The following is a 26,451-nucleotide window of genomic DNA, read 5'->3' as shown; positions in this document are numbered from 1 at the left end:
AGAAGAAGAGAACAATGGCAAGATTGCCTTCCTAGACGTAGAGATACATCGGAGAAATAGAAAGATTGCATTGAATTGGCATGCAAAAACTATTGCATCGGGTAGAATAATAAACTACCACTCAAACCATCCATGGAAACAAAAAACAAATACTGCAATTAGCCTAATTCGGAAAATGAAGATTCTAAGCGACAATGAATTTACAGCAGAAAATTATGAAAAAATAAGAAATATTCTTTTCAAAAATAGCTACCCGACTGCTCTCGTAAAACGGCTCATGGAAACGACAGTAAATCATATTAAAAGTTCGAATAACAATGAAAAGACACAGCAAGAGAATTCAACAACAAGAAAATATATTGGCGTTACATACGTACCAGGGTTGACAAACAATCACACACTAAAAAGAATTGTAGAAAAGGAAAACATAAGTTATGCTCTCAAACCACATAGCACACTAAACAAAATATTTACGAAAACTAAAGATAGAATTCAAAACGAAGATCAGAATAATGTGGTATATGAAATAAAGTGCAAAGGCAATGAAAATGATCAATGCAACAAGAGCTACGTTGGCACTACAAAAAGAGCGTTGGGTATAAGACTACATGAACATGAAATGGACGCCAAAAATAAAAAGGATACAGCAGCACTTGCAAAACACCTGTCAAGCAACAATCACACAGCTGATTTCACCAACGCTAAAATATTGGACATATAGCGAAAAGAAAAATGACGACTAACACTGGAAACCTTACGTATACAACAACAGCTGAGAAACGTCATAAACTTCAAAGAAGATATAAACAACACAAATAGTGCATATACTGCGGTGATAAAATAAAATTAATAAACTTGATTCAAAATGGAAAAGAACTGTGATATATTTTTAAATTAATGTTTAATGTACTGGTGTTAGAAATGTTATATGTATTAATATTTTTGTGATGTTAGAATAGCATGTACAAAGTAAGGAGAAACTTATCAATTTAGCTATCAGACCAATTCTAAATATTCTCGCGGAATTTTGTTCTCGCGGATTTTTTTATTCCCGCGGAAAAATTCCTCCAATTCTGTTCTCCTAGGGAGAACAATAATTGGGGAACAGGAATTTCGAATTTTCGAAGTCAGCTGTTTTGTCAATTGAAATTTCGTTGCACATTTCTTATTTTGTTTAAAAGATTGAAAAGTTTAATTATTGTTGCAAATTTGTTGGAAATTAAGAAATAAAATATAAACAATGCACAGTATTAATTGCATTTCATGTGGTATTCACTGAAATTAGTAATGAATTGGCTCCACAGCAACATCAACAGCGGAACATAAGAAGAAGACGGCCGCATAACACAAAATCTGCCGGAGTTGCCTGCTTTCGTTCAGCAAAGCAATTTTCTGGCGGCCAAGTTGAGTTGAATTCCTACTTCTTCATATGCCAAAATCCATTTAAGCCTTATTAAAAAATCCTTGCACAATTTCTGGATGGCTGCATCAAATATGTATACCAAGAGCTCTACCGTTGCTTATGACATACTTTTCGACTTAAAATAAATATTGTGGTTGTTGTTGTTGTTGTATTAACAGTGAGAATATTGGGGTAGAATGTAAAGACATATTTTAGCACAAGTTTGTACAAATAAGTGTTCTTTCTTAAAAGAACCAATTTCCTTTAACTGTTTTGATGCCACCGTGGTGTGATGGTAGCGTGCTCCGCCTATCACACCGTATGCCCTGGGTTCAACTCCCGGGCAAAGCAACATCAAAATTTTAGAAATAAGGTTTTTCAATTAGAAGAAAATTTTTCTAAGCGGGGTCGCCCCTCGGCAGTGTTTGGCAAGCGCTCCGGGTGTATTTCTGCCATGAAAAGCTCTCAGTGAAAACTCATCTGCCTTGCAGATGCCGTTCGGAGTCGGCATAAAACATGTAGGTCCCGCCCGGCCAATTTGTAGGGAAAATCAAGAGGAGCACGACGCAAATTGGAAGAGAAGCTCGGCCTTAGATCTCTTCGGAGGTTATCGCGCCTTACATTTATTTTTTTTTTTATTTATTTTGATGCATTCCCTTTAATTTAACTAGTGAAAAAACTCTTATGAAATGGTAGAGAAATCTCCCTCTCCCTCACATTCATAATACCTACTTTTCTCCCATAACCGGTTTCCGCTTTTTCGAACATTGTTCAGAATAGGAGGAAAGGGAGAAGTGAAAAAAACTCACAAGGAATTTTTATTTAGAATACGAGGAATGGGAGAAGGGAAAAAACTCGCACGGAATTTTCTTTTAGAATTGGGCTGTATATATTTTTGCAAATACCATTACATGGTGAGTCAACACGCAATGAAAAACAATTATATTGAGAGAAAATTATTAAGTGTGTTTATAACTAATTGCTATTTTCATGTTTATTGTTAATAAAAACAGAATACCCTGAGGATGGCGCTGTCGCGTCAAAACGCGTAGGTATGAAAAAACAATAAATTTTTTTTTTATTACCAAACAACGGCCGAAGCAGCTCTCTATGCAACAAAATAAATCAAGATTTTAAAGCAACACAATATATTATTAAAATGATATAAAAAATGTATGCCCTTTGTTGTAAAGCTAACAATTTCAAGTATTCAATAATAAAATTTGACGAAAAAATCGACCCTTGTTAAATGGTTTAACCGGACTGTATAAAACTCTCTAAGTACTGCTTAGAAGTTTCTTTTAGCTAATTATATCTAAGTTTATACTTTGCTGGTACTTACATAGCCGCCAGAGTACGTACCATGGGCCTCTGCCGGCGTGGTTACTGGTGATGTTGTTGTTGCTGGTGAAGCCGTCGCCGTTGTTGGTTATGGCGCGCGGTCTTGGGCGCGCTGTGTTGGTGGTTGTTGCGCTCTGGTCCGAGGTAATCGAGTGAACCTGGTGGCGATAAAACTTCGTGCTGACCTTTACGATCTGGATGACTTGGTAATTTTGGCGTTCGTTGTATTACGCTGCAGCGTACTGCTGGCCCTGGAGACGGAGGTAGTGTCGGACGCTTTTCCGAAGATGGTAGTGTACTTCGTAAACGTAGAGAAAGGGGTTTATCTTCGGATAACAAGGGTTCTCATCACCATTTAGTTTAGTGCCGTCCGAATCCGAATCACTAGAACTCTCCTCACTAGGTGTGACTGTGAAACGCCGACCTACTTCAACTGGATATTCTATACGTGGAGCTTGTGTCACCACCACACAACCGTTGTAAGGTTTATTACCACCCCGAAATAGACGAGTAAAAACGAGGCTTGTCGGAATGGACTGCGTCGGTACTTTGCGCTATCGACTCTTCCTAGTTTCTGGGCATTTCCCGGTTTATTCTTTGGTAGTTGGGTGTATCGGCCGGCGGTTCCTCGTTGCAGTCCTTTGGTTCTTCACAATACTCTCTTGCAAATATGCACAGCACGCGAGGGTGTTTTGCGATGAGTTGAGTATGGTTGGGGACGTGCAGTTGAGGTAAGCAATAGTGCTAATGAAGCAGTCTCTGAGCTTGACGCCTTTGGTGTTGAAGTTGTGTTCTAGATGTTATACGATCCTTTTGGTATGGTCGCAGGGCCGCCAAAATTTAGGCTGAAGCAAATCACAAATCATCTCGTTGGTATAACGCCTTATAGGACTAGTTTTGCGGTAAACCTTTTTGGTTTTATAAAAATTTCCGATTAACTGCGCAAGTAAAAAGCTAATTCTTGCGTTTTTCCCGGCCGGAAAACTCGTGGCTATTTATTTATTTATTTATAGTGATCGCCGGTCTTTCTTTTTCTTGTTTCGATACTATTGCATCGCAACTTTTTGGTCCCATCACTAGTCATTAGGTGTGTTCGCACGAAAACGCTACCAAGTAGACCATAACAGCAGACCGTAACAAAATTTATGCGCAGCAATTTCAGAGGTGTATTTAAAGTTTGTCGCTTAGCAGTCCATATAAAGTTTAAGCGTAAACGGATATACGCGTGTTAAAAAACACGGCTAATACTCCTTTGCAATGCGTTTGCGGACCACCGTCAGCCGATCATTGCTCGTTTTTTAACGACAGAGATCACGACACGATGTTGATCGAACAGAGTTGCCAAAAAGAAAATATTGCATGCAAATAACTGATAATAAAATTTTACTATGGCAACTCTGATAAAATGCAACCGCGCACTGGTTTTATGTATACATTCTATAGTATGTATAGAGAAATATTAGTTTCTTTATTTACGCAAATGCTAAATATAAAAGTTGTATTGCCGCTCTTCATTTACTTTCATTTTAAATTAAATTCACTTCGGCATATGAACCTCTGTGGGTGCTCCACGGAGTACTACAGTGAAAGTACTTTGGAAAGTACTCTCACGTATGTACTCTGGGATCATCTACTCCTCTGCTAGGACATCGCAATGTTGATTGGAGTACATTTTTTGTAAGCATACAGATTAGTTTTGGAACACTCCTATACTCCCAAAGGAGTATTCCTTACATTATTTATGGGTACTCGTGTTTTTTGAAGGGGTGTTATCCCAACAGCTGATTGCTTCTCCTTGATAATTTTCCATACACCACCTTGTACTGCAACATGTCAGTTAATCGAAATCAATGAAAATTTTCTTTGGTCTTGACATTCTTCTGCACGGCGAATTGGTTGAATTCGCTTTGCCACCACCTGGTATGGATTCGCCTTGATGTCAAGTCAAAATAAAATTTTCATTGATTTCGATTAACTGACATATTGTTGTACAAGGCTTTGTATGGAAAATTATCAAGAAAAACAATCAGCTGTTGGAATAGCACCACCTCTACTGAATTCGCCTTGATGTATACATAAACGTCGTGTTACATTGGTACATGAACCATATACGGATAGAGATTTAATATGCAAACGCAACAGCAATGTGCCATATGGATCAAATCGTTGTTGCATTTGCATGTTAAATATCTATCCGTATCAGGTTCATGTTCCAATGGAACACGAGGAAAACCAGTTGCGCGGTTGAATTTTATCGGAGTTGCCATAGTAAAATTTTATTATCAGTTATTTGTATGCAATATTTTACTTTTGGCTACTCTGTGAAATCGTCATCGTGTCGAGGCTGAGTAACACAGCACTGTGCTGTGTTATTGTGTTAACACTCAGTAATGTGCGGCACGCACACGCACACTTATCGATTAATTTATAGCACAGTGGCACACTCGATGGCACAAAGCTGACTGTGAAATGCCGCTCAAACTGGTAAATGCTCATAATACAATAACACGCTCTTTAGCACAGAGAATGACACTCAGATCGTAAGTGCCCATACATACATATTCCATTGTGCTTGTGTGTTGATTGTATTGCTTTCCAATGACACTTCACTCAAAACATATTTATACACATGATACAAATATTACAAGGTAAAACCGGTGAGAGGGTAATGACATTTAAAAAGATTTTAAAATTATCACTGCGCTCTCATAATTTTTATTTTATTTTGATTTTTTCATAAAAAAATGGTGTCCGCAGGGGCACTTACTATCCTCTTGATCAGATGATATGACTTTGAAAAATTGGAGTATGAAAGAAGATAAATGTTGCCATGATTTACTCTTCTAAATGGCGTCAAACGTGGCGTTAGAGGTAAGTAACACAGTACTGTGCTCTGATATTGTGCCTACACTCATATCGACTTTCGATAATCAGTTATAACACAATTGTGTCAACACAATGTGTTAACACTGCAAAGTGTGCCTGTGGTACTGTGTTAACACTCAAAAAATAGTGTCATTACCCACCACTATTTCAGGGAAATCACAAACAGAAGATTAGGCATTGCGCATGTAAAAAAAAAATCAGCTGTTTTTGATGACGTAGCAATTGCTCATTTTCATTTAGCCGCTCTTTGATATACGTATATTTGTGAAAGTTTTAACTAATAATTATATTAATAATGCATTGTTCTGTGTTTGGGTGTGATAACAACAACAAGAAAACCAGTGAAAACAAATGAAGATTTTTCCATTTCCCAAAGGATGCAGTAGTGGCTAAGAAATGGCTTCATTTTTTGGCGCCGAAAGGACGTATTGAATCTGAAAACAGCATGCATATGTGAAGTGCATTTCACTCCCGAAGATTTGGAAAGAAATATGCAATATGAATTAATATTTTATAATTATATAATATAATTACTTATAGCAGCCTAAAATACATTTGATACATGTTATGATTATTAATATATCTAAATCTTTTTATAAACACCACTATACGTTATGGAGTCTTTATTTCCGGTGTTATTCAGATGGTGTCCTTCAATTCTACGTTCTGTAAAAATTAAAATGGTTATTAAAAGTGTATAGGGCATTAGTAGACCTCTCGAGAGATAACCTAAGAATCCTAACAGCTATTCTTACAGGACACTGTAGACTGAACAGTCACATGCAAAAGCTGGGTATAATATCGAACAACACACACCGATTTTGTGATCGTACTGTAGCCAACTTCATTTCCCAATTCCTCGCCCATTTCTGAGCTATAGGCGCTGCAACCCACATGGCAGTTACACGTCTAGGTTGTGTAAATCAGATTTGTAATGTTGTCAATTGTGAGCGAAGTTTCGGCGATATTTGTTTAGATATGTCAAAATTATATTTGACCAATAGGAACGATTCATTTACGGTTAAATTCATTATAGTAAAACAATTAAATTAATTAAAATAAAATAAATATACACAATGCTCTTGGATTTTGCAATCAAAACAGCATATCAGCTGTTCGCAGAAGTCAACTGTGACGTAATGCGAAGAACGAAGTAATTTCTAACTCATCAATGCGCAATCTTGTATATTGATTTGTGAATGTATACAATTCGTCTACCGGGTTTTTCAAATTCGCTCGAAACGGTTAACGAAATGTCAAATCTGTGGCGGTGACACGTTTCATTTACGCCATTTGTAAGAATCCGTTATAACCGTGTTTTGGTGGACCCTCCACAATTATTTTTATTATTACTGAAAAATTAGAAACACATCTCGTGTGGCGTGTTGGAAATATGGCCGAAAATCATAATCTTCAACGCCTCGAAGATCAATTATACCGATATCGTCCAGAATTGAAACGCGACAGTGAAGACGTAAAATCAGAGCGACGTAAACGTCTGTGTTTACAACTACACAAGGGGTACCCGGTAGTACAACTTTCGAAGTTAGATGCAGTATCCTCACTCGTCGACATAAAAAACCGTTTAGAAAAGTGTAAGGATAGTATTCTTGATCCGATTGATGATTGTCGCGAAATGGTGCTGGCTTCACCATCAACGTCGCTATTTGAGTCTAGTGGAGATGAGTTCCAAATATCACAAAGGCCACGACGAGCTCCACGAAAACGAAAGTCTGTATCATCATTCCTTTATGCAGATTTTATAGAATCGAGGAAGGAACACAAAGATGATGCGCCTCTTTCCGTTTCAATATTAATACCACAAGTAGTGCAATGCTCAGGTGACATGGAAATTTCAATTGATTTAGGGGGGGTGAATGCTTCACAACGAATGTATAACAGCCGTCTGACTGGATTAGTGCACAATCGTTCACTCAGTGGTAGCAGTGTCATAGAAGATTTGCCCATTGAAGATAAACCTAGCACCTCTAGTAAAATTGAGCATTTACAAATGACTTCCACATCAAGTAGTATTCAAACTACTGATTACAGTGACAAACAAGACGAAGAAGTGCTTTCTAGTTTGATATCACAAGTACTTGTAGAAAATACTGATACGGAAACACTGCAGGCGACGGATGTACTTAATAATATCAACAACAACGAAAGCAGTAACTATGATGCTGCAGTTGCTACTCCTATTGCTCCATTGAAAGTATCAAAAAAGAGGAAGGCCACGCAACGTAAACCTAAAAAGGAAAAATCTGAAAACGGCCCACATAAAAGACGTGGTCGAAAGCCAAAGAGCAAAGCAAATAATCAAGATGGTATTTTAGAAAATGTTGGATTACATAAAAGTGAGTTGGCAAAATACGTTGAGTTGTTTTCCAACACTTGCAACCTGGTAGGATCGGCAACCCCTGCTGCATCTTCTACCATGTCTCAACAGATGGTGACATCAACGACTCACTACCTAGATTCAAACGAACAACAACCTATCACATATTTTCTTGAAGGTGATTGGCAAAATGGTGGGAATTGCCAACTTGTACAGACAGGGAGTGTGCCAATGGATGGAGCTCAAGAAGAATTCAATATGACTGAACTGGTATGTAAGTTTATAAATTTACTTGATTTGCTCTGTCATAATCAGAGCACATGATTGTGAAATGAGAAAGTGTATATGTTTTTGTTTGCTTTGAATTATATTGCCCCTTCAAATTCACTTTCCTTCTCTCGATTTAACAGCAAAATTGTACTGAAAAAGATGAGCAACTATCTACTGTAGTACGAACGGTTTGCCTTTTATATAGTATATCTTTCTTCACTTCCGTCTTAACTTCTGTTCCAAATCGCATTTCAAGAGCTAGGTGATTTGTGAAAATATATATTTAAGTAGGCAACTTGCTCCAATACGTACGCCAGCTTTCAGCCGCCTTGGTGTTCAAATTTTGTCGACTTCTATGTTCATTCAGCGTCTTAGGGGCCTTAGAATACACCTGCGGCAGGTATGCCTGTAATTCTATACTACAGCATGGCACTGCTAGCTTAGATTAGGTTAGGTTGCGAGGGCTGATCTGGACACTATGGTAAGAGCTCACTACTTAGGCCACCGATGGGCCCATTGCTAGAGCCTTGACTTCATAGCTAGAGACCTCAGCAAGGTCATGTAGAAAAGGTTTACCAAGGATGGCCAACCTATGCCTACTACGCGCTGGACAATGACAGAGAAGGTGCTGAACACTCTCCTCGTCCTTCTGGACGATAGAACTGATTTGTTTAAAATCAGGAGGGCTCTTGTGCGCCCCTTGTGCGCCCCTTGTCATACGAGGGCCAGGTTAGCCTGGATGTCTCACACGATGATATGGCTGACCATAGTCCATTTGCAATTCTTATAGTGCTTGTGCTCACACGAAGCCTGAAAGTGGCCATGGGTGTACCTACCGAATCATTTCCCGGAAGGATATGGTCGGTGCTGCCTCTTCTGGCCAGCTCGTCTGCTCTGCAGTTGCCTTCAATATCCCTGTGCCCAGGTACCCATATAAGGCTGATACTGAAGTGCTGAGCCATCTGGTTAAGATATCTGCGGCATTCAGTGACCGACTTTGCGTTGTCGACGAATGAGTCCAGGGCCTTTAATGCGGCTGGTTGTCTGAGAAAATAAACACCCGTTTACAATCTTAGGCATAGACCCGAGATGATTCATAGCCCTGTGTATTGCCAGCATTTCGGCTTGGTAAACACTACAGTGATCTGGTAGGCGAAAAGGGACCTCTAGACCCAGATCCGATGAAAAGAGGCTTGCGCCCACCTTCCCGTCAAGCTTAGAATCATCCATGAATATTTTGATGGCACCCGGTACCGTATGTTGTCTAATGTTCTTGTTGCGATGGTATATATATACTATAGTTTTTAACGAAGACGTTCTTTGGCGTGCAGTAGTCAGTGCGTACCGGTATTGGGACTGGGGCGTTCGTGCCCAGGATTGTCGCGTGTCCACTAGATCCATTTGACTAGAGACTTGTTTCCCTTATGCGTAGAGCGGCGATGATCGCTATTTCCTTCGCCACCAGGTCAAGAGGCGGAAGGTATAGCATTGTGTTAGTGCTTCAGACGGTGTGGAGCCCAGAGCCCCGGTAATGCAGAGCTCCGAACTCCGTTGCCCCTTTTGAAGCATTTTAAGATAGGTACTTTTAGCTAGAGCAGGCCACCAGACCAAGGCCCCCAGCGGGTTAGGGGATCAGAATATACCCGCGGTAGGTATGCCTGTCGTAAGAGGCGACTAAAATACCAGATTCAAGGGGCTGTGTAGCGCAACCCTGCAGGTTGCCAGCGCAATATATAGCTTCTCCAAACCCGATTGTCAACCTCACCTATCCGCGGCGAATCCTGTTCCACTAACAGACGAGGCTCTGGCGACCCCAAGCTCCTCATGGAACTTGGGGGTGGGGAAGGGGGAATGGCCTGAAGGTTTAATGTGGCCACATAAATCGTTCCCGAGATGGTCGGGCTAGCACCTTAATGGTGAGGTGGTACCGGAGCGTACCGGATCTGTATCCGGCAAAGGACCATCACATCGATAACACTTCCCAAAGCCTTCGGGGAACAACCTTATCGCTACAACAACAACAACAACAACAACCAGACCAAGGCACCATAAAGAAGAATAGGGCGCACAATGGCTGTGTAAACCCAGTAGGCCACCTTAGGGGAGAATCCCCAGAAGGTGCCAATTGCCCTCTAGCAGGTGAACAGCGCTGCTGATGCTTTCTTGGATCGATCCAGTATATGGTCACTCCATAATAGCTTCCTATCCAGAATGACTCCCAAATACTTGACTTCATCGGTAAACGATAAAAACGTACCCCCAATTCTTGGCCGTGTTAGATTTGGTACTTTGTACCATTAGATTTAGGGAAATTTTGGATCGTGCCCCTTCCATTAGGTTGCAAAGAGTTTGCGGGAATTTCCCCCGCATGGTGACGTAGATGTCATCTGCATACGCGATAACTTGGTGACCTTCTGCCTCCATGAGGCGTAGTAGTTGTTAGCTCAGTTTTAATCTGCCTACGCTTAAGCAGATTGTATCTAAACTCCACCAGGCACGCGTCAACCCCCAGATCGGTCAGCGCCGATGTGATGGCCTCCGGGAGAACGTTGTTGAAGGCACCCGCTATATCTAGAAATGCCACCAGTGTGTATTCCTTGAGGTCGAGTGACCTTTCGGTAACGGATACCAGTGAGTGCAGGGCCGTGTCAGTTGACCTGCCTAAGTGTAGGCATGTTGAGCTTGCGAAAGAAGCGATGGCTCAATCCTCCTCCTGATGTAGTCCTTTAGGAGTCTTTCGAGTGCTTTAAGCAGAAAAGAAGATAAGCTTATAGGCCTATAATCATTTGGTTTAGAGTGGGAGGCTTTCCCTGCCTTGGGTATAAAGACCACGTTGACTTCTCTCCACGATGCTGGAACGTAATTGAGCCTAAGACAACCTATAAACATGCCTTTTATCCAGGGCCTTATAAGTTCGGCAGTATACTGTAGCTGAGCCGGAAAAATTCCATCCGGTCCGGCGATTTATAGGGCTTGAAGGTCTGTAAAGCCCAATCAATCCTTTTATCATCCGTAATTTCGCTTATTAGCTGATCATTAGGTGACCCTCCGCTAACAATATTTAAAGACACGCCCGCGCTAGCTGGGAAGTGTGTATCCATAAGCAAGTTTATGGTTACAGCGCTGGAGTCCGTCCAGTGCTTATCCGGCTTTTGGACGTAATTTAGCTGAGTTGGAGATTTCGATAGCACCTTCCTTAAGCGGGAGGCCGCGGATGTGGATTCAATCCTGCCGCAAAAAACCCCTCCAGGAGGATCGCTTTTCATTTCGGATTGCTTTTTTTATATATATTTATTTTCGTTTTATAAGCAGCCCATGAGGAATCATGTCCGTCATGCTTGGCCGCCCTACATGACTTCCTAAGCTTATCAAGATCGGACGACCACCATGGTGGTTTGTGAGTTTCCGTAACCTTTTTAGTCGGGCAAGCCCTATCTAAAGCATTCCTACATTTTTGACTGACATTATTTACAAGCACGTCCAGCTCCTCCTCGCCCTCTGGGGCTCGCACTTCAGATAGCTTTTTACCTATTATCTTCTTATAGTAGCTCCAGTTCGTTATTCTAATATTTTGTATGTACTTAGGACTTGTGTGCGTCTGTGTTATAGTAAAGATTATATATCTGTGGTCAGAAAAAGAGTGCTCCTTTAGAACTCTCCATGAAACGATCAGGTCACTGAAAGAGTCTGTGACCAGTGTTATGTCAAGGACCTCTTCGCGGTTCCTCGTAATGAAGGTGGGGTCATTTCCCCTATTACATTTACTTAGATTAGTGCCGAAAAGATAGTTAAATAAAGACTCACCTCGGTCATTTGCATCACTGCTGCCCCACTGGGCATGATGAGCATTGGCATCGCCTCCGAGTAGGATGAAATCATTTCTTGGATTTGCTGCCCTCACGAACTCCCTGAAATTATCCGGTGGTTGTGAGCCTTGTTGATCGTGCGCTTGGTAGAAAGAAGCCAGTTTGAAGCTCCTCCCTTGCACCTCGACGCTAACCGCTGTCAGATCCCCGTCGCTAAAATTGGGTAGAAGAAAAACCTTAAGAGTAGACTTAGCCAATATACATGTGCGAGGCTTACCCTTTTCCTGAGCGCTATAGAGCTTATACGCTGGCGTCCGCAGGCCACAGATCCTATTGCCAGTGATCCACGGCTCCTGGACTAGTACGATGTCTACCGCACCTGAGGTCAGCCTAATAGCTGCGACCGATCACAAATTGTTGTTGTTGTTGTTGTTGTAGCAATGCTTCGCCCCACCTAATAGCCGCGACCGATCACAAATTGTCATCAATATCCTCTAACGGGAGTCCAAGGAAACTTGCTGTTTCAACAGGTGTGGGCCATAATGAAAGGGGTGTTAGAGGCTTTGGTTCCACATTACAATTAAAGAGATGATTGGTGTCATGTGGGGACACATTGCAAGCGGGGCATACATTTTGTATGTCGGGGTTGATTCTGGATATGTAAGAGTTTAGCCTGTTACAGTATCCAGAACGAAGTTGAGCCAGAGTGACTCGCGTTTCCCTGGGGAGTATGCGTTCCTCTTCCGCAAGTTTTGGGTACTGTTTTTTGAGTACTGGATTCACCGGGCAATTCCTGGCATAAAGTTCCGACGCCTGTTTGTGGAGTTCACCAAGGACCTGCTTGTGTTTTTTTGCTTCATACGGCTGAGTTCTCAGGTGCCGTATTTCCTCAAAATGCTTACGGATATGACTCCTTAAGTCCCTAGGCGGTGTTGGCTCATCAATCAGATACCTGTTGGGATGCCCAGGTTTCTGGATATTCAACAGTAACTGTTTGGTTCAGTGTAACCCCATTTAAACCCCAGATATTGCGGTTAGTTTGGTCTCTTGAATCGCAGCAATGCGGATGTTATGCCGCTTCATGAAATCGACTATCTCCGTGATCTCCCCAGTTAATCCATTTCAGTTTAACTGCAGAATTCTGATGAGCTGCCGGTAAATTTTTCCGCCCGGAAATTTAAAAAGAACTTGAGCAAACGAAAATTCACTTATAGGCAGGATAAAGTGGGCGCTAAATCTAAAGCATTTCAGTATTCAAGGAGTTAATAAGCAATACAAATCTTTATAGCTTCTGAGCTTCCGCAGCCTAATTGTGAACCTCACCTACGCAAGGATAATCCTGTTACAAATACACATATTTAGCAGGCAAGGCTCTGGATTGATGGCAATTTGTGATCGGTCGCGGCTGTTAGGTGGGGCGAAGCACTGCTACAACAACAACAGGCAAGGCTCTGGCGAGCCCAAATTCCTCATAGAACTAGGGGGTGGGGGACGGGATGACCCAGAAGGTTTAATGTGGTCATATTAATGGTTCCCGAGATAGTCGGGCTAGTACCTTAATGGTGCTTTGTTATCGGTACGTACTGGATCTATGTATATCCGACAAAGGACCATCAACATCTATGGTTAATACAACAACATAATATTTAGAAAACCGCCACGTCATCATTGTCAGACAATTTCGTAATGCTTTTTCTCACAGGTTGCAAGGTTAGGGCGTTAGCGTGCCTCGCCTACCAAACCGACGGTCCTGCGTTCAACTCCCAAGCAAAGTAACAATAAAAATTTAGAAACAAGATTTTTTAATTACAGAAAACTTCTTCTAATAGGGATCACCCCTAGGAAGTGATTTGGCAAACACTCCGAGTGTATTTCTGCCATGAAAAACGGTTCATGTGAGTGTTTCTAAATTTGCATCGCCTGACCGGACAGATATGCCTTGACGTTCTAGGACACTGTCCCTGCGGCTGATGTCGGGATCAAATATATTATATTGCATTGAGTGGTAGGTGATAAATGCGAGACCGCCCCCATTTCCACTCTCCCGGTCTTTTCTTTGGACGTTATACCCAGAGCAGGTCTGCAAAGCAGATCTTGTCGTGAGTTTAATCTCTTGGATCGCCGCAATACGGTTGTTGTGCCGCTTCATAAAGTCAACTATCTCCGGATCTTCCCAGTTAACCCATTACAGTTTAACTGCAGTATTCTGAAGTGCACCGGGAAGACGTCGTCACTCTGGGGGTAAGTGACAGGTGACTACGCGTGAGTTTAGGGAAGGCCAGGATGCAAGTCCTGCTATTGGACGTCCTTGGTTAAGCATTGGAGTACCCGGTGTAGTGTAGTTGGGTTTGCCGCCTGGCAGCATGGCGCGATGAAACCCGTCGGGCGGTTGCCGTCTCTGAGACCAGAATATCTAGGAAAGTGGCACCGTAAAAGGAGTAACAACAAAGGCAACACTTAGAGACGAATCGCAAAACGAGCAAAGGGGCATTCATATGGCTGAGTGGTTAAAGGCATCTGCCATTACACTGGTATGAATTATGATAAGTGCTTAACTTGAGTACCTGTTTACGAAAACTCCACCCCACGGTGCACATAGGTAGATTTTCAAGTTTTAGGCTTCCAAAAATATTTTATTGTCTATATCTTCTTAAAACTGTTTAATAAATGAAAAATTATAATAATTTGTGTAATTAATCGGTTATATTAAAAAAATAGATATTACACTGTGTAACACTAAAGAATTCCTGCGCAGTGAGGCTATTTTTCTTGTTGTACAGCGACAAGGGTGTATCAAACCCTCTATCTAACCCCCTTTCTGCAAGTATCTGCAGCTAAATTTAAAGCAGTTTTCAAGCTAATTGTGCCAAGTACCATGTCAAAACTAATTTTTCCTTGGACGGACTTGGAAACATAACAAAACTGGTTTTGAACACCAGAAATAAAAAAATAAAAATTTTTTTAACATCCTAAATAAAATAGGTTCTTTATCAATTCATAACTTTTAAAAATCACAAACACCATTAAAAATGTTAGTATTTACCTGAAATATCAGAATCCATCACAATTACTCAACTCAATTGTCTTAAAACTTAAAATATTCACGTTAAAACATGCAATTTCACATAGGTTAAAAAAAACCATAACAGGCGTTTCAGAAATAGCTAAATTCCGATTACTTGCCAGCTAGCGCCAGGCATGCGATGGATGGGAAGGGGTAGAATTATTCGTCCCCTGTATATTCTTAAGCTGTTGGAGTTTTTTGTAATTGTGACAACTTTCAGAAATTCAATTATGGCCGCCTAAATGTCTAAAATCTACCTATGTGCGGTGTCAGACATGGATCCTTATAATTTAATTCGCTTTAAGTTATATATAGAATTTATATTTTGTTATAAAAATCAAGATATTGTTTTTTAACATTTAAAGAGTTATACATTTTTAATAAGAAACAAAAAAATGAAAATTTATGAAAAACATAATTCAAAATTGAAAACCAAAAAGAACATGAATACATTTTTAAAAAATAACAAAGTATAATATTACAAAGTTAAATTTATAAACAAACCCTTCAATATTCCCCATATCAACATCAAACAAATTAAAAGTAATTCTCTTTTTAAATGTGTTATTAGTGTTATTGTTAGTTTTTTCTGTGTAATTCGTTTCAATGATTGCTGGTTTAAGTCTTTCAATTGGAATCGTTTTAATAATCCCATTGATTTCAAGTTTAAATACTTCTTATTTTTTTTCACAATTTTGTAAGGTCCATCATAAGGTTGTTGCAAACCATGTTTTTTAACTACTTTAAGGCCCGGTTTATCAGTAGTTGGTTAAGCTAAGCTTAAACTAAGTTTGCTTAAACTCTAGTTAAACTACTGAGCAGTTTTTCAGTCACAGGTTAAGGCCGCGTTTGGGGTATGCTGTTTTGTGCGGCAACATTGATTTTTGTATTATCTAGATAATTTGTAGATACGTCAGCAGCTGGATTTTGTTTACCCAACAAACATGGAAAAAAATTCTACGGTAAAATATATATCTAGTTCCGAAAGTGATATGCAACATCATTATTTAATTATTCTTAAACCAGATAGTTCTCGAGTTGATATCCAACTTCATTCTCCAGTCACTATCCAACCTTTGAGAAATTTTGTAAAATTAAAAGTTTTCCAGTTGATCTCCAACGTCATTAATATTTTCCAATTATTATCCTAATTTCGGGAGATTTTGAGAAATGTACAGTTCTCAAATGAATATTCAACCCATTTCCCCAGTTGATGTCTTACATTATATATCGAGTTGAGGTGGAGTAGAAAAAAATTTCCAAGGTGGTACCACCAAAACCAACAAGTGTGTATTGTGAGAAATAAACACCTGGTTGATAGCAGTAATGAAGCGTAATTAATGAAGAATAAATTATACAGGCTGCCGCCGTGATGTGATGGTAGCGTGCTCCGCCTACGACACCGAAGATCCAACATCAACATCATGGAATCTTACATTTGAGTCCAGTTAGAGAACCAAGTTGTTAATTACATTTTACAACTTAAGTAATAGCATATTTTGTTTTATAAAATATTTCCTCTTTTGTGTCTTATGGAGCTTTGCGGCCGTTGGTTTTAAAGCAAAAAAACAGACCATACAAAAAATGAACGATAAACGGGAAAAAGGCGCAGCTAGATGCAAGATCGCTACAAAAATTAACACTTTTAAATACAAAATCAAAAATGGTCCGAAGGAGAAAATTATACTAAAGTGGTTTGAAAACACGAGAAAGTTTATAAAAAAACACAAGAACTCCTTAATTATTACGAACGCTGATAAAGGGAACAAAACCGTGATAATGTGCAAAGGGGACTACACACAATAAAAGAACTACTTAACGACAGAAATACTTACAAAACCATTAGGGAAGACCCAACACAAAAACTACTAAGGAAAAAGAACAGCATCGTCAACGAAATTTACAAGCATACAAATATTGACTTCCGACAGAAATCACAATTGATGTGCACGGCGGCGACAGCACCCAGACTATACGGACTGCCAAAAATACATAAAGAGAGTACACCTCTCCGTCCGATATCGTCGTCCGTTAAAGTTCCGTGCTACAAACTCTCTAAATATATAAGTAAAATACTGAAAGAAGTGGTTTCAAAAACATACAATGTGCAAAACTCTTTTCAAGTTAAATAAAAGTTATGTAACATAGAGATCAACGAAGATGAAATCCTTATATCGTTTGACGTGGTCTCTCTTTTCACAAATATTCCAACTCAACTAACGATACGTACAATCATGCAACAATGGCAAACTTATGAAAAACACACGTCCCTCACGAGAACACAATTTCTAAAAGTGCTTGATTTCTGCTTAAGAGATAATAATTACTTCGTTTATGATGGCACCTTTTATCAACAAATATACGATATGCCCATGGGAAACCCACTTTCGCCCTCTGTGGCAGACATCGTACTTGACAAAATTATTGACGACAGCCTAGCAGCATTTAAATCCAAAGACATGGTCAGATACATAAATAAATATGTAGATGACATATTAGCAATTGTTAAAATACAGGACGTGGAAGATCTATTAAAAACTTTGAATGCTAAACATAATAAAATCCTTATATTTAAGAATTCATGAGCTTACCAGCGGCTTATAATAATTGAATTTCAATTATTATGTTTTCTAAGAGAAACTGAAAAGAAAGAAACATTTACTGGCATATTGCGATGGAACCATTTCGAAAACCGCCAACGAAATCATCAGGCAGGCAATTTTGTAATGTTATCAAAGGTTTCACTGGGATTCGAACCGTGCATCACATGGTGAAACTGCAGTTGCCTTTAACCACTAGGCTATCCTGCTGGTATTTGTTTTCATGCTTAATTCAGTTTTTCTCATTTCTACACTAACAACACAATTGAGACATTTTGTCTCTATATTAATTTGTGTGCCATGTAGATTTGAAATTCAATTATTATAAGCCGGTGTTAAGCTCATGAATTCTTAAATATAAGTATAAACTGAACACACCATTAAACAAACATACATAATAAAATCCAGTTTACTGCAGAAAGAGAAAATAACGCTAAAATATCCTTCCTATCCTTCCATCGTCGAGAATGATAAACTATCGCTCGAATCATCCATGGGCCCAAAAGAAAAATACTGCAATAAACTTAATTGAAAAAATTTTCAAACTCAGTGATCAGGAGTTCAGAAATGAAAACAGGCGAAAAATAAAAAAACACTCTATAAAAATTGGTACCCTAATGCAGTATCAGAGATGTTTATAACAACAACAACAATAAACAAAATTAAAAATTATAATAGAAATGCAGCCAAAAACAACGAACAAGAAAATACAATATACAGGAGAGTTACATACATACCAGGCTTAACGGACAACAAAACATTGAACAAAATAATGGACAAGAACAATACATGCTTTGCCTACAAACTACACTTAATAAAATATTCACAAGAACACAAGACAAAGTAGAGAAGGAACAACAACACAATGTCATATACGAAATAAAGTGCAATGGGAATGTTGAAGAAAAGTGCAACAAAATATACATTAGCTGTATTTCGTTGCTAACTATTACAATTAAAACACTAGATAGCTTACCGAATTGCATGCAAAGCAACAATAAAAAGTAATCGAGTTGAGTTGACTAAACGATTTCAGTTGAAACCGCTTAGGTAATTGTCGACCTGATTGATAGTATTGTATAGTGTGATAGTGTTGCATATTCAAAAATAGGGCACTATTGTGAACGAGCGAATGAAATGAACATACGAATGTGCAGATAAACAAAAATAACAAAATAACAGCGTGGCGGCAGGGTGACATACATACAAACATACACACGCATTTCATGTATTTTGTTTTTGTAATTATCTGGTTGAGTGTCAAAAACATACTGCGCTAGAAGTAGAAATGTCATAGCAGCTAAAAAAAGCAACAAGTAGCTGATAAACTTCCACCATCTGTATGGTTTTGCCATAATGAAACTGTTTAGCTAGTTAAAACGTTTTTTTCAAGCTCGCTTGAAAAAAAAGCAACTATTGGCACAAAAAAGAAAGCTTTGTGTGTCAGAATCACCGAGCACAGAGCAGATGCCAAACATGGAAAAAACTAAACTGCCCTTTCTCAACACTTAACAAATAAACAATACTCAGCTGATTTTGAAAATGTAAAAATTTTAGATGTAGAAGAAAGAGAAAAAACAAGACTGACACTGGAAGGCCTTCGAATACAGCAAATAATAAAAAAGCTGTAAATTTTAAGGACGCTTACGCCACGGCGATCAATAAAAATAAATAAAATAAATATTTCAGTAAATTAATATGTTTTAAGTAGAAAAATTGTAAAATACAATTAATGTAAGTGTTTAGTACAAAATGCTATATACTTTGTCGATGTTATGTATATAAATTATTTTATGTTTTTTGTCCAATAAACAGAATTCCTGAGGAAGGTGCAAAATAGCACCGAAATATGTAGAAGAAAAAAGAAAACACCTTGTTTTTTGCTTTAAAACCAACAGCCGGAAAGCTCCATAAGACACAAAAGTGAACAAATTATTGGAAAAAAAAAAAAAGATATTCCCTCTTTTGCTGAGTACGCTATGATTTTCGAGTTGATTTTAGAAGTACGCCTAGTTATCAACATGAGCTCTAATGGTACTCAAACACAAATGCTTGTTGGGTATGTTCGACGCCATTTCATAAGAACGCAAATAACTGATAGGTTAACTAGAGTTTAACCCTGGCAAATCAGCCGCTTAAGCTTCAGTTAAATTAGACCGAAAAACTGCAGAATAAGTTTAAGCGTAGTTTAACTGACAAACTGAGTTGAACTTGTACTGAAAAACCGGACCTAACAAATGCAAATTTACACGTTTGAAGGAACTTTGGAACTTAAATTCCAGTATTACAATATTTATTTTCTACCAGGGCGAAGAGAAACTCATGGAAAAGTTTCTGTACGGACCTAGAGTGATCCAGCAAAACAGCACGGTTGAAAAAAGTTCTAGCAAAGGGAAACATAGTCCAGGGACTAATAAAGAAAGAGAACGGGGAATGGTCACGTAATAGTGAGGAATCCCTTGAGGTTCTTCTCGATACACATTTTCCATCGGGAGACGGTTTAGAAGAGCCAGCAGACATCACTCACATTTCGATCACGGAGCTAGTAGCCGGGCTTGGTGACCGATACCAAGATCGAGTGGGCAGTGAATACGTTTTCTAAGTTCAAATCGCCGGGCCCAGATGGTATATTCACGGCCATGCTACAAGTCTTAAGTAGGGCGGTCGTGGAATGGCTTAAAATAATATTCGATGGGTGCATAAGACTGGATCATGTACCGCACTCTTGGAAAACTGCTCCTGTAGCTTTTCTACCAAAGGCGGGGAAGATCGGTCACGTGTATCCGAAAGACTATAGACCCATTAGCTTAACATCATTTCTGCTCAAAACCTTTGAGAGGCAGATAGATGTGTACATAAAGTCCAACGTGGATGAAAAGCTGCTCTCCACAACACAGCATGCGTACACCAAAGGCAAGTTGGTAGACACCGCATTGCATAGGGTGGTAATAAGCATAGAGAAATCCCTGGAATATAAGGAGTATGCTCTAGGAGTCTTATTGGACATTGCCGGGGCTTTCAATAATGTTGCAAAATGGGCGATTATGGATGGTCTTAATTACATTAAAGTACATTCTGCCTTAATCAGATGGATCGGCTGCATGTTAAATTGCAGAAAGATTACATCACAATGGGGATTGTGCGAGGCCACGAAATTAGTGGACAGGGGCACGCCGCAGGGAGGGGTGATATCACCTCTGCTATGGACGCTGGTCATCAACCAACTGCTCAGGCAATTCGATGAGGGACCCGTAAAACTTACGGCTTACGCAGATGACGTTGCAATTGTCATAAGTGGAAAGTGCCTTCCAACGATTAGTTCTTAGATGGATCGGGCGCTTCGGGATAATCATACCTGGGCATCTAATGTCGGGTTGAAAGTCAATGCGGAGGAGACGGATATGGTCTTGTTTACAAAGAGGTACAAGGTCCCAAATTGGACCAGGCCTAAGTTAGGAGGGGTGACCTTACAGGAGAAACCTTGCACAAAATATCTAGGAATCATCCTAGACAGTAAGCTGTCATGGAAGCTCAACGTGGAGGAGAGGGTCAAGAAGGCCTCAACGGCACTCTATGCATGTAAAAGAATGCTGGGGTGTACGTGGGGCCTATCGCCCTCTCTTTCTCATTGGGTGTTTACAGCGATTGTAAGCCCTATTCTATACTATGGAGTTCTTGTTTGGTGGAAAGCCACACAAAAAACAACATACCTCAAAAAATTAGAGGGGGTATGCAGAATATCGATGCTTAGCATTACGGGAGCCATGAAAACAACATCGACGGCTGCACTGTATGCCATTCTGCACATCCCACCTGTAGACCTGGTAGCAAAGAACAAAGCGTTAACGACCGCAACCAGGCTCGGTGCTTCGGGGCAGCTTGAGCGCCGACCATATGGCCATAGTAGTATAGCGTCATGAATCACAAGACGAACAGACTACATGATTCCCTATCTGCGCTTCGAGGGAGATCTTAAGGCCACAATAGAGGTTGACGGTTGGCGCAAGGGTGCGCAAATGGCGGACGAGGCGATACATGTGTACACCGATGGTTCCAAAGTAATGGAAGGAGTAGGGTCTGCGGTATACTGCGCTGATCCGGAAATAAGCAGATCCTACAGGCTGCCGGATTACTGTAGCGTTTTTCAAGCGGAAATATTAGCCGTAACCAAAGCAGTAGAAACCCTGGAAGAGAATAGCTTAAGCTGCAACCGTGTTAACTTTTATATTGACAGTCAAGCAGCAATTAAGGCAATAATATCGCATAGCACAGCATCTAAATGCGTGTTAGAGTGTAAGCAGTCTCTGGAGAGAATCGGGACAGGGAGAAGCATACATCTATATTGGGTCCCAGGGCATATGGGAATAGATGGGAATGAAAAAGCGGACGAACTAGCTAAAAAGGGCGCATCCCCTGAAGCTTGCTCCGTGGATATCCCAATTAGATTGGGCGAGATTAAGCGAAGGCGAGAGGTGCACATGATCGACCAAGCGGGAAAGGCGTGGGTTCAAGCGCGGGGCTGTAAAGGGTCGAAGATTATGTGTAGGTCTTACAACCTTAGACTAACACAGTTGCTTCTATCATTAAAAAGAGAGGACTGTAGGCTCATGACAGGTATTCTGACTAGACACTGCCTTCTGGCGTCACATGCCTTTAAATTAGGCTTGGTCAGTGATAGCAGATGTAGGAAGTGCGGGTTGGAGGAGGAAACGATCGAGCACGTTCTGTGCACGTTCTCTGCACTTGCCAGGCTAAGACTCCAGCTATTAGGAGTGATACAGCTGTCAGGTAGTCGCTACTTTTGTTTTATGAGGGACATTTTTGAATTTCCTTCCATTTATCCATGCGGTGTTGTCACTTTATGCAAACGTGTTTTTTGGAAAGAGAGTTAAATAATTAATTAAATACAGTCGGAAAAATAAACACAAATACCCCATGAAAATGTGTAGAAGACATTTATAAACATCTCGCCCAAAAAAAAGTAGCGACTACCTCACAGTTTACATAGAGTAAATGCCTCAAAAATAACGAGTGGCGGCTCTTATTATATTTATCCTCTTTGGTACGAGTAGGCGGCCATCGCCGTGCGTTAGTCATGGAGAAAAGTCGTTGAAGTTGTATAGGTTCACAGGTGAAATGTTAGGTTGAAAGTATTGATACTTGGCAGCTTCAGCGGCTTACTGGGATGTCACACAGTAATTCATAAGAAATTGGTCATTTGCGCTGCGGCGCCATGACATATGTTTGTTTATACCATATACATAGATCTAAATCAATCAATTCCACGGACGGCGCCTTGGAACATACATATGGGCACTTCCATGGTAACTCACGTTACATCAGAGACAAAATTGTCCCCGATTAATTTGCACTTACTTAGCTATTAATTATATCAAATTTTCAACTTCTTCCGCCAACCTTTCGCCGATTGGTTTCGCTAACTTCAGTCTTATTTTAGCGCAGAATGTCATAAAAAAAATTTTTTTAAAGCTATAAATATTTTTTCTCGCTGTTAATTTGCAATAAATTAGGTACTCATTATGTAAAATTTTCAACTTCTTCCGCCAACTTTTCGCCGATTGGTTTCGCTAACTTCAGTCTTATTTTAGCGCAGAATGTCATAAAAAAAAATTTTGTAAAGCTATAAATTTTTTTTCTCGCTGTTAATTTGCAATAAATTAGGTACTCATTATGTAAAATTTTCAACTTCTTCCGCCAACTTTTCGCCGATTGGTTTCGCTAACTTCAGTCTTATTTTAGCGCAGAATGTCATAAAAAAAAATTTTGTAAAGCTATAAATTTTTTTTCTCGCTGTTAATTTGCAATAAATTAGGTACTCATTATGTAAAATTTTCAACTTCTTCCGCCAACTTTTCGCCGATTGGTTTCCCTAACTTCAGTCTTATTTTAGCGCAGAATGTCATAAAAAAAAATTTTGTAAAGCTATAAATATTTTTTCTCGCTGTTAATTTGCAATAAATTAGGTACTCATTATGTAAAATTTTCAACTTATTCCGCCAACCCTTCGCCGATTGGTTTCGCTAACTTCAGTCTTATTTTAGCGCAGAATGTCATAAAAAAAAATTTTGTAAAGCTATAAATATTTTTTCTCGCTGTTAATTTGCAATAAATTAGGTACTCATTATGTAAAATTTTCAACTTATTCCGCCAACCCTTCGCCGATTGGTTTCGCTAACTTCAGTCTTATTTTAGCGCAGAATGTCATAAAAAAAATTTTGTAAAGCTATACATTTTTTTTCTAGCTGTTAATTTGCACTAAATTAGCTACTAATTATGTAAAATTTTCAACTTATTCCGCCAACCTATCGCCGCTAAAATAAGGGACGTGCCTGTCTAGTCTGTCACAGTCGCCTCACCACCCACCCACACCAATTTAAAGTGTTTAGCCGCTCATTCTGAGATAGGCTCAACCCATTAAACTAATGAATATGGTAGTTTGAATTTCTTCATAAAACGTTATAAAACTCTTTATTGAATAATTATCCTAATATGATGATCAAACAATTCAAAAAAAACTTCAGTTGTATGATTTTTCCTTACGAATAATTAGTTGGAACTAACTCTATCTAATATATGTATATTCGTAACTAAAAATAATAAAGATGGGGATAAAAGTTGCTAAATGGAGGATGATAGGGAAAAGGAAGTTTACTTTTGGGTTTATTTGATGGAAAGATTGTGGATGAAAAAAAACTTAACAAAAACCCACGGAAAATCCAAAAGTAAAAAAAAAAAATTGGGATTGAAAACTACTAATGATAAATGAAAAAGGACTTTAGCGAAATAAAGGAATTGGAAATACAAAAACAGTTAACTTTAAGGTTATTAAATAGGAAAGCGAAACTTTATCGTAAAAAATTTTAACATTGAAAATTACTAACGGCCATTAATACCTTTACTAAATAAAAGATATTGCAGATGCAAATTCATTTAACGGAAGTAAATAGAATGGAAAAAAGTAAATAGAATGAAAAAAAGTGAATATCAAGAAAATTGCGGTTGACAAAAATGTAATTAAAAGTTAGATTGAATAAGTGGATTTAATAATCGGACCGCCACTGCAGCCCAACAACTCCTCAGCCTCTGCTGGGTTCCAGTAGATTTGTTTAAAAAAATGGATATATACGTATGTTTGTATGTATTAGTTAATGTTAATAACTTATAACTCTAGCACTTACCGATCAATCCCGCGACGGAGGCGCCTGCGTCGAAGAGAGAACGTGGCTGTAAAGAACGTACATATACATATACCTACAAACCTATGCTGGAAAGTGTTCCAGCCTACAATGGGAGGTGACAATAAGAAAATTTACAAAGTTATTCGGGCATGCGGCTGCGGCCCGAATCAAAGATTTTACGCGTGGTTAGAGCGAAGTAAAAAATCAACAAAATGAAAAAAATTACATCAATAAAATGTGAATGCTTATAAAATCTAATAGTATTACAAAAATTTAAAAGTTTATCCGAAATTTAACCAATATGCCAAAAATGGATTTGAGGGCCAATTTAAAAAAATGCGAATAGCTTTACGTCAAAAAAGGGATAGCGCAAAAGAAAACGTAAAGCAACAAAAAAGTGAAAAATAATATAGAAAAAATGCGCTAATGGGGAATAAAAAAAAACGCAAAACGTGAAAAAAAGCAGCCAAAGCCGAACAAATAAAAAAATGTTAGACAGGTGAAACAAAATTGGCGATCTTTAAATGCTAAAAAAAGGAAATGCAAAAAGTGGAGAGGTAATGGAGAAACTGTCGGCTTAAGGCTTAGGAATTTAATAGATGAAGCAGGACACGGGAAAGAGATTAAATCTGGAGAAATAGAAAAACGAAGGTTAAGGAACTAATAGGTAAATAACAAGGGTAATGTTGAGAAACTGGAAAAAAGGTACGCAGAAGTAAGGAAACGAAACGCAATAGCAGAAATGTTAACAATTATAGAGGTTACAAAAAAAATACTTCATAAAAAAATAAAAAAAAAAGACTCACAAGGAAATCGACGAAAAATTAGAATTGATTTAAATTAACCCTAAGAAAACTAAACTTAACAATTCAAATTAAACAAATTCAATGAAATGAAATGGTGCTTAAAATTAACTAAAAAAAAAATTCAAAAAATGTAAAAAAAAACAAATGTAAATTCCGGCAGCGGCGCACGGATAATTATGTTCCCCTTTTGGGCTCTCTCCTTGACTGCTTTTCTCCTCCAATTAGTGGTTGTATCTGCAGCTCCAATTATGATTGCGGTGCCAGGACATGAGCACCAAGATGCCCCTCTACTCCTTCGCTGTTCAGCCTGGCACCGTCTGTATGATTCCCCTTTCTCGATATTAAATACTACCCCGCTTTTGTGTTTTTCGGACTGTATTGGTGGCTGGTGTGGCAAGTTCCTTTAACTTAAATACTACCCCGCTTTATTTTAGCGTTTGTGGCTCGTGATGGTGGCAACTTTAAATTTTGCGCAGCAATCTAAATGTGTAGAGGGAAGAATATTAGGGACTAGGGTCATGGCGGACGAGAAAGACACATTAGGGTGCATGCGGACTTACTATATTTATTGGATGTCGTCTAGTTATGTCATTTTATTTATTTATTTGTCTTTTTTTTTTGTTTTTTACTTAATTTTATCTATATATTTAAGGTTGTCTAGGTATTAGATTTCACTCAAATGTATGACTTTATGTATCTATGTATGTTATTTTCTTTTAATTAGTTTTATATTTTATTT

At 39.0% G+C, this 26,451-nt stretch overlaps 1 protein-coding gene across 5 annotated transcripts in view; it reads left to right on the top strand.

Moving 5' to 3' along the window:
• Window positions 1-6,912: 6,912 nt before the first annotated feature.
• The window catches only part of LOC137250227 (uncharacterized), a 102,910-nt gene continuing 83,371 nt past the window's right edge, over window positions 6,913-26,451 (top strand). For all 5 annotated transcript variants that reach the window (XM_067782670.1, XM_067782672.1, XM_067782669.1 and 2 more), the window contains exon 1: window positions 6,913-8,237. In XM_067782670.1, the coding sequence (XP_067638771.1) occupies window positions 7,023-8,237 (1,215 nt within the window). In that variant the 5' untranslated portion in view covers window positions 6,913-7,022. The remainder of the gene's footprint in view (window positions 8,238-26,451) is intronic.

This window comes from Eurosta solidaginis, chromosome 4 (genome assembly GCF_040869045.1).
Source record: "Eurosta solidaginis isolate ZX-2024a chromosome 4, ASM4086904v1, whole genome shotgun sequence".
Classification (NCBI taxonomy): domain Eukaryota; kingdom Metazoa; phylum Arthropoda; class Insecta; order Diptera; family Tephritidae; genus Eurosta; species Eurosta solidaginis.
This window is presented reverse-complemented; position numbering and strand designations above follow the sequence as displayed.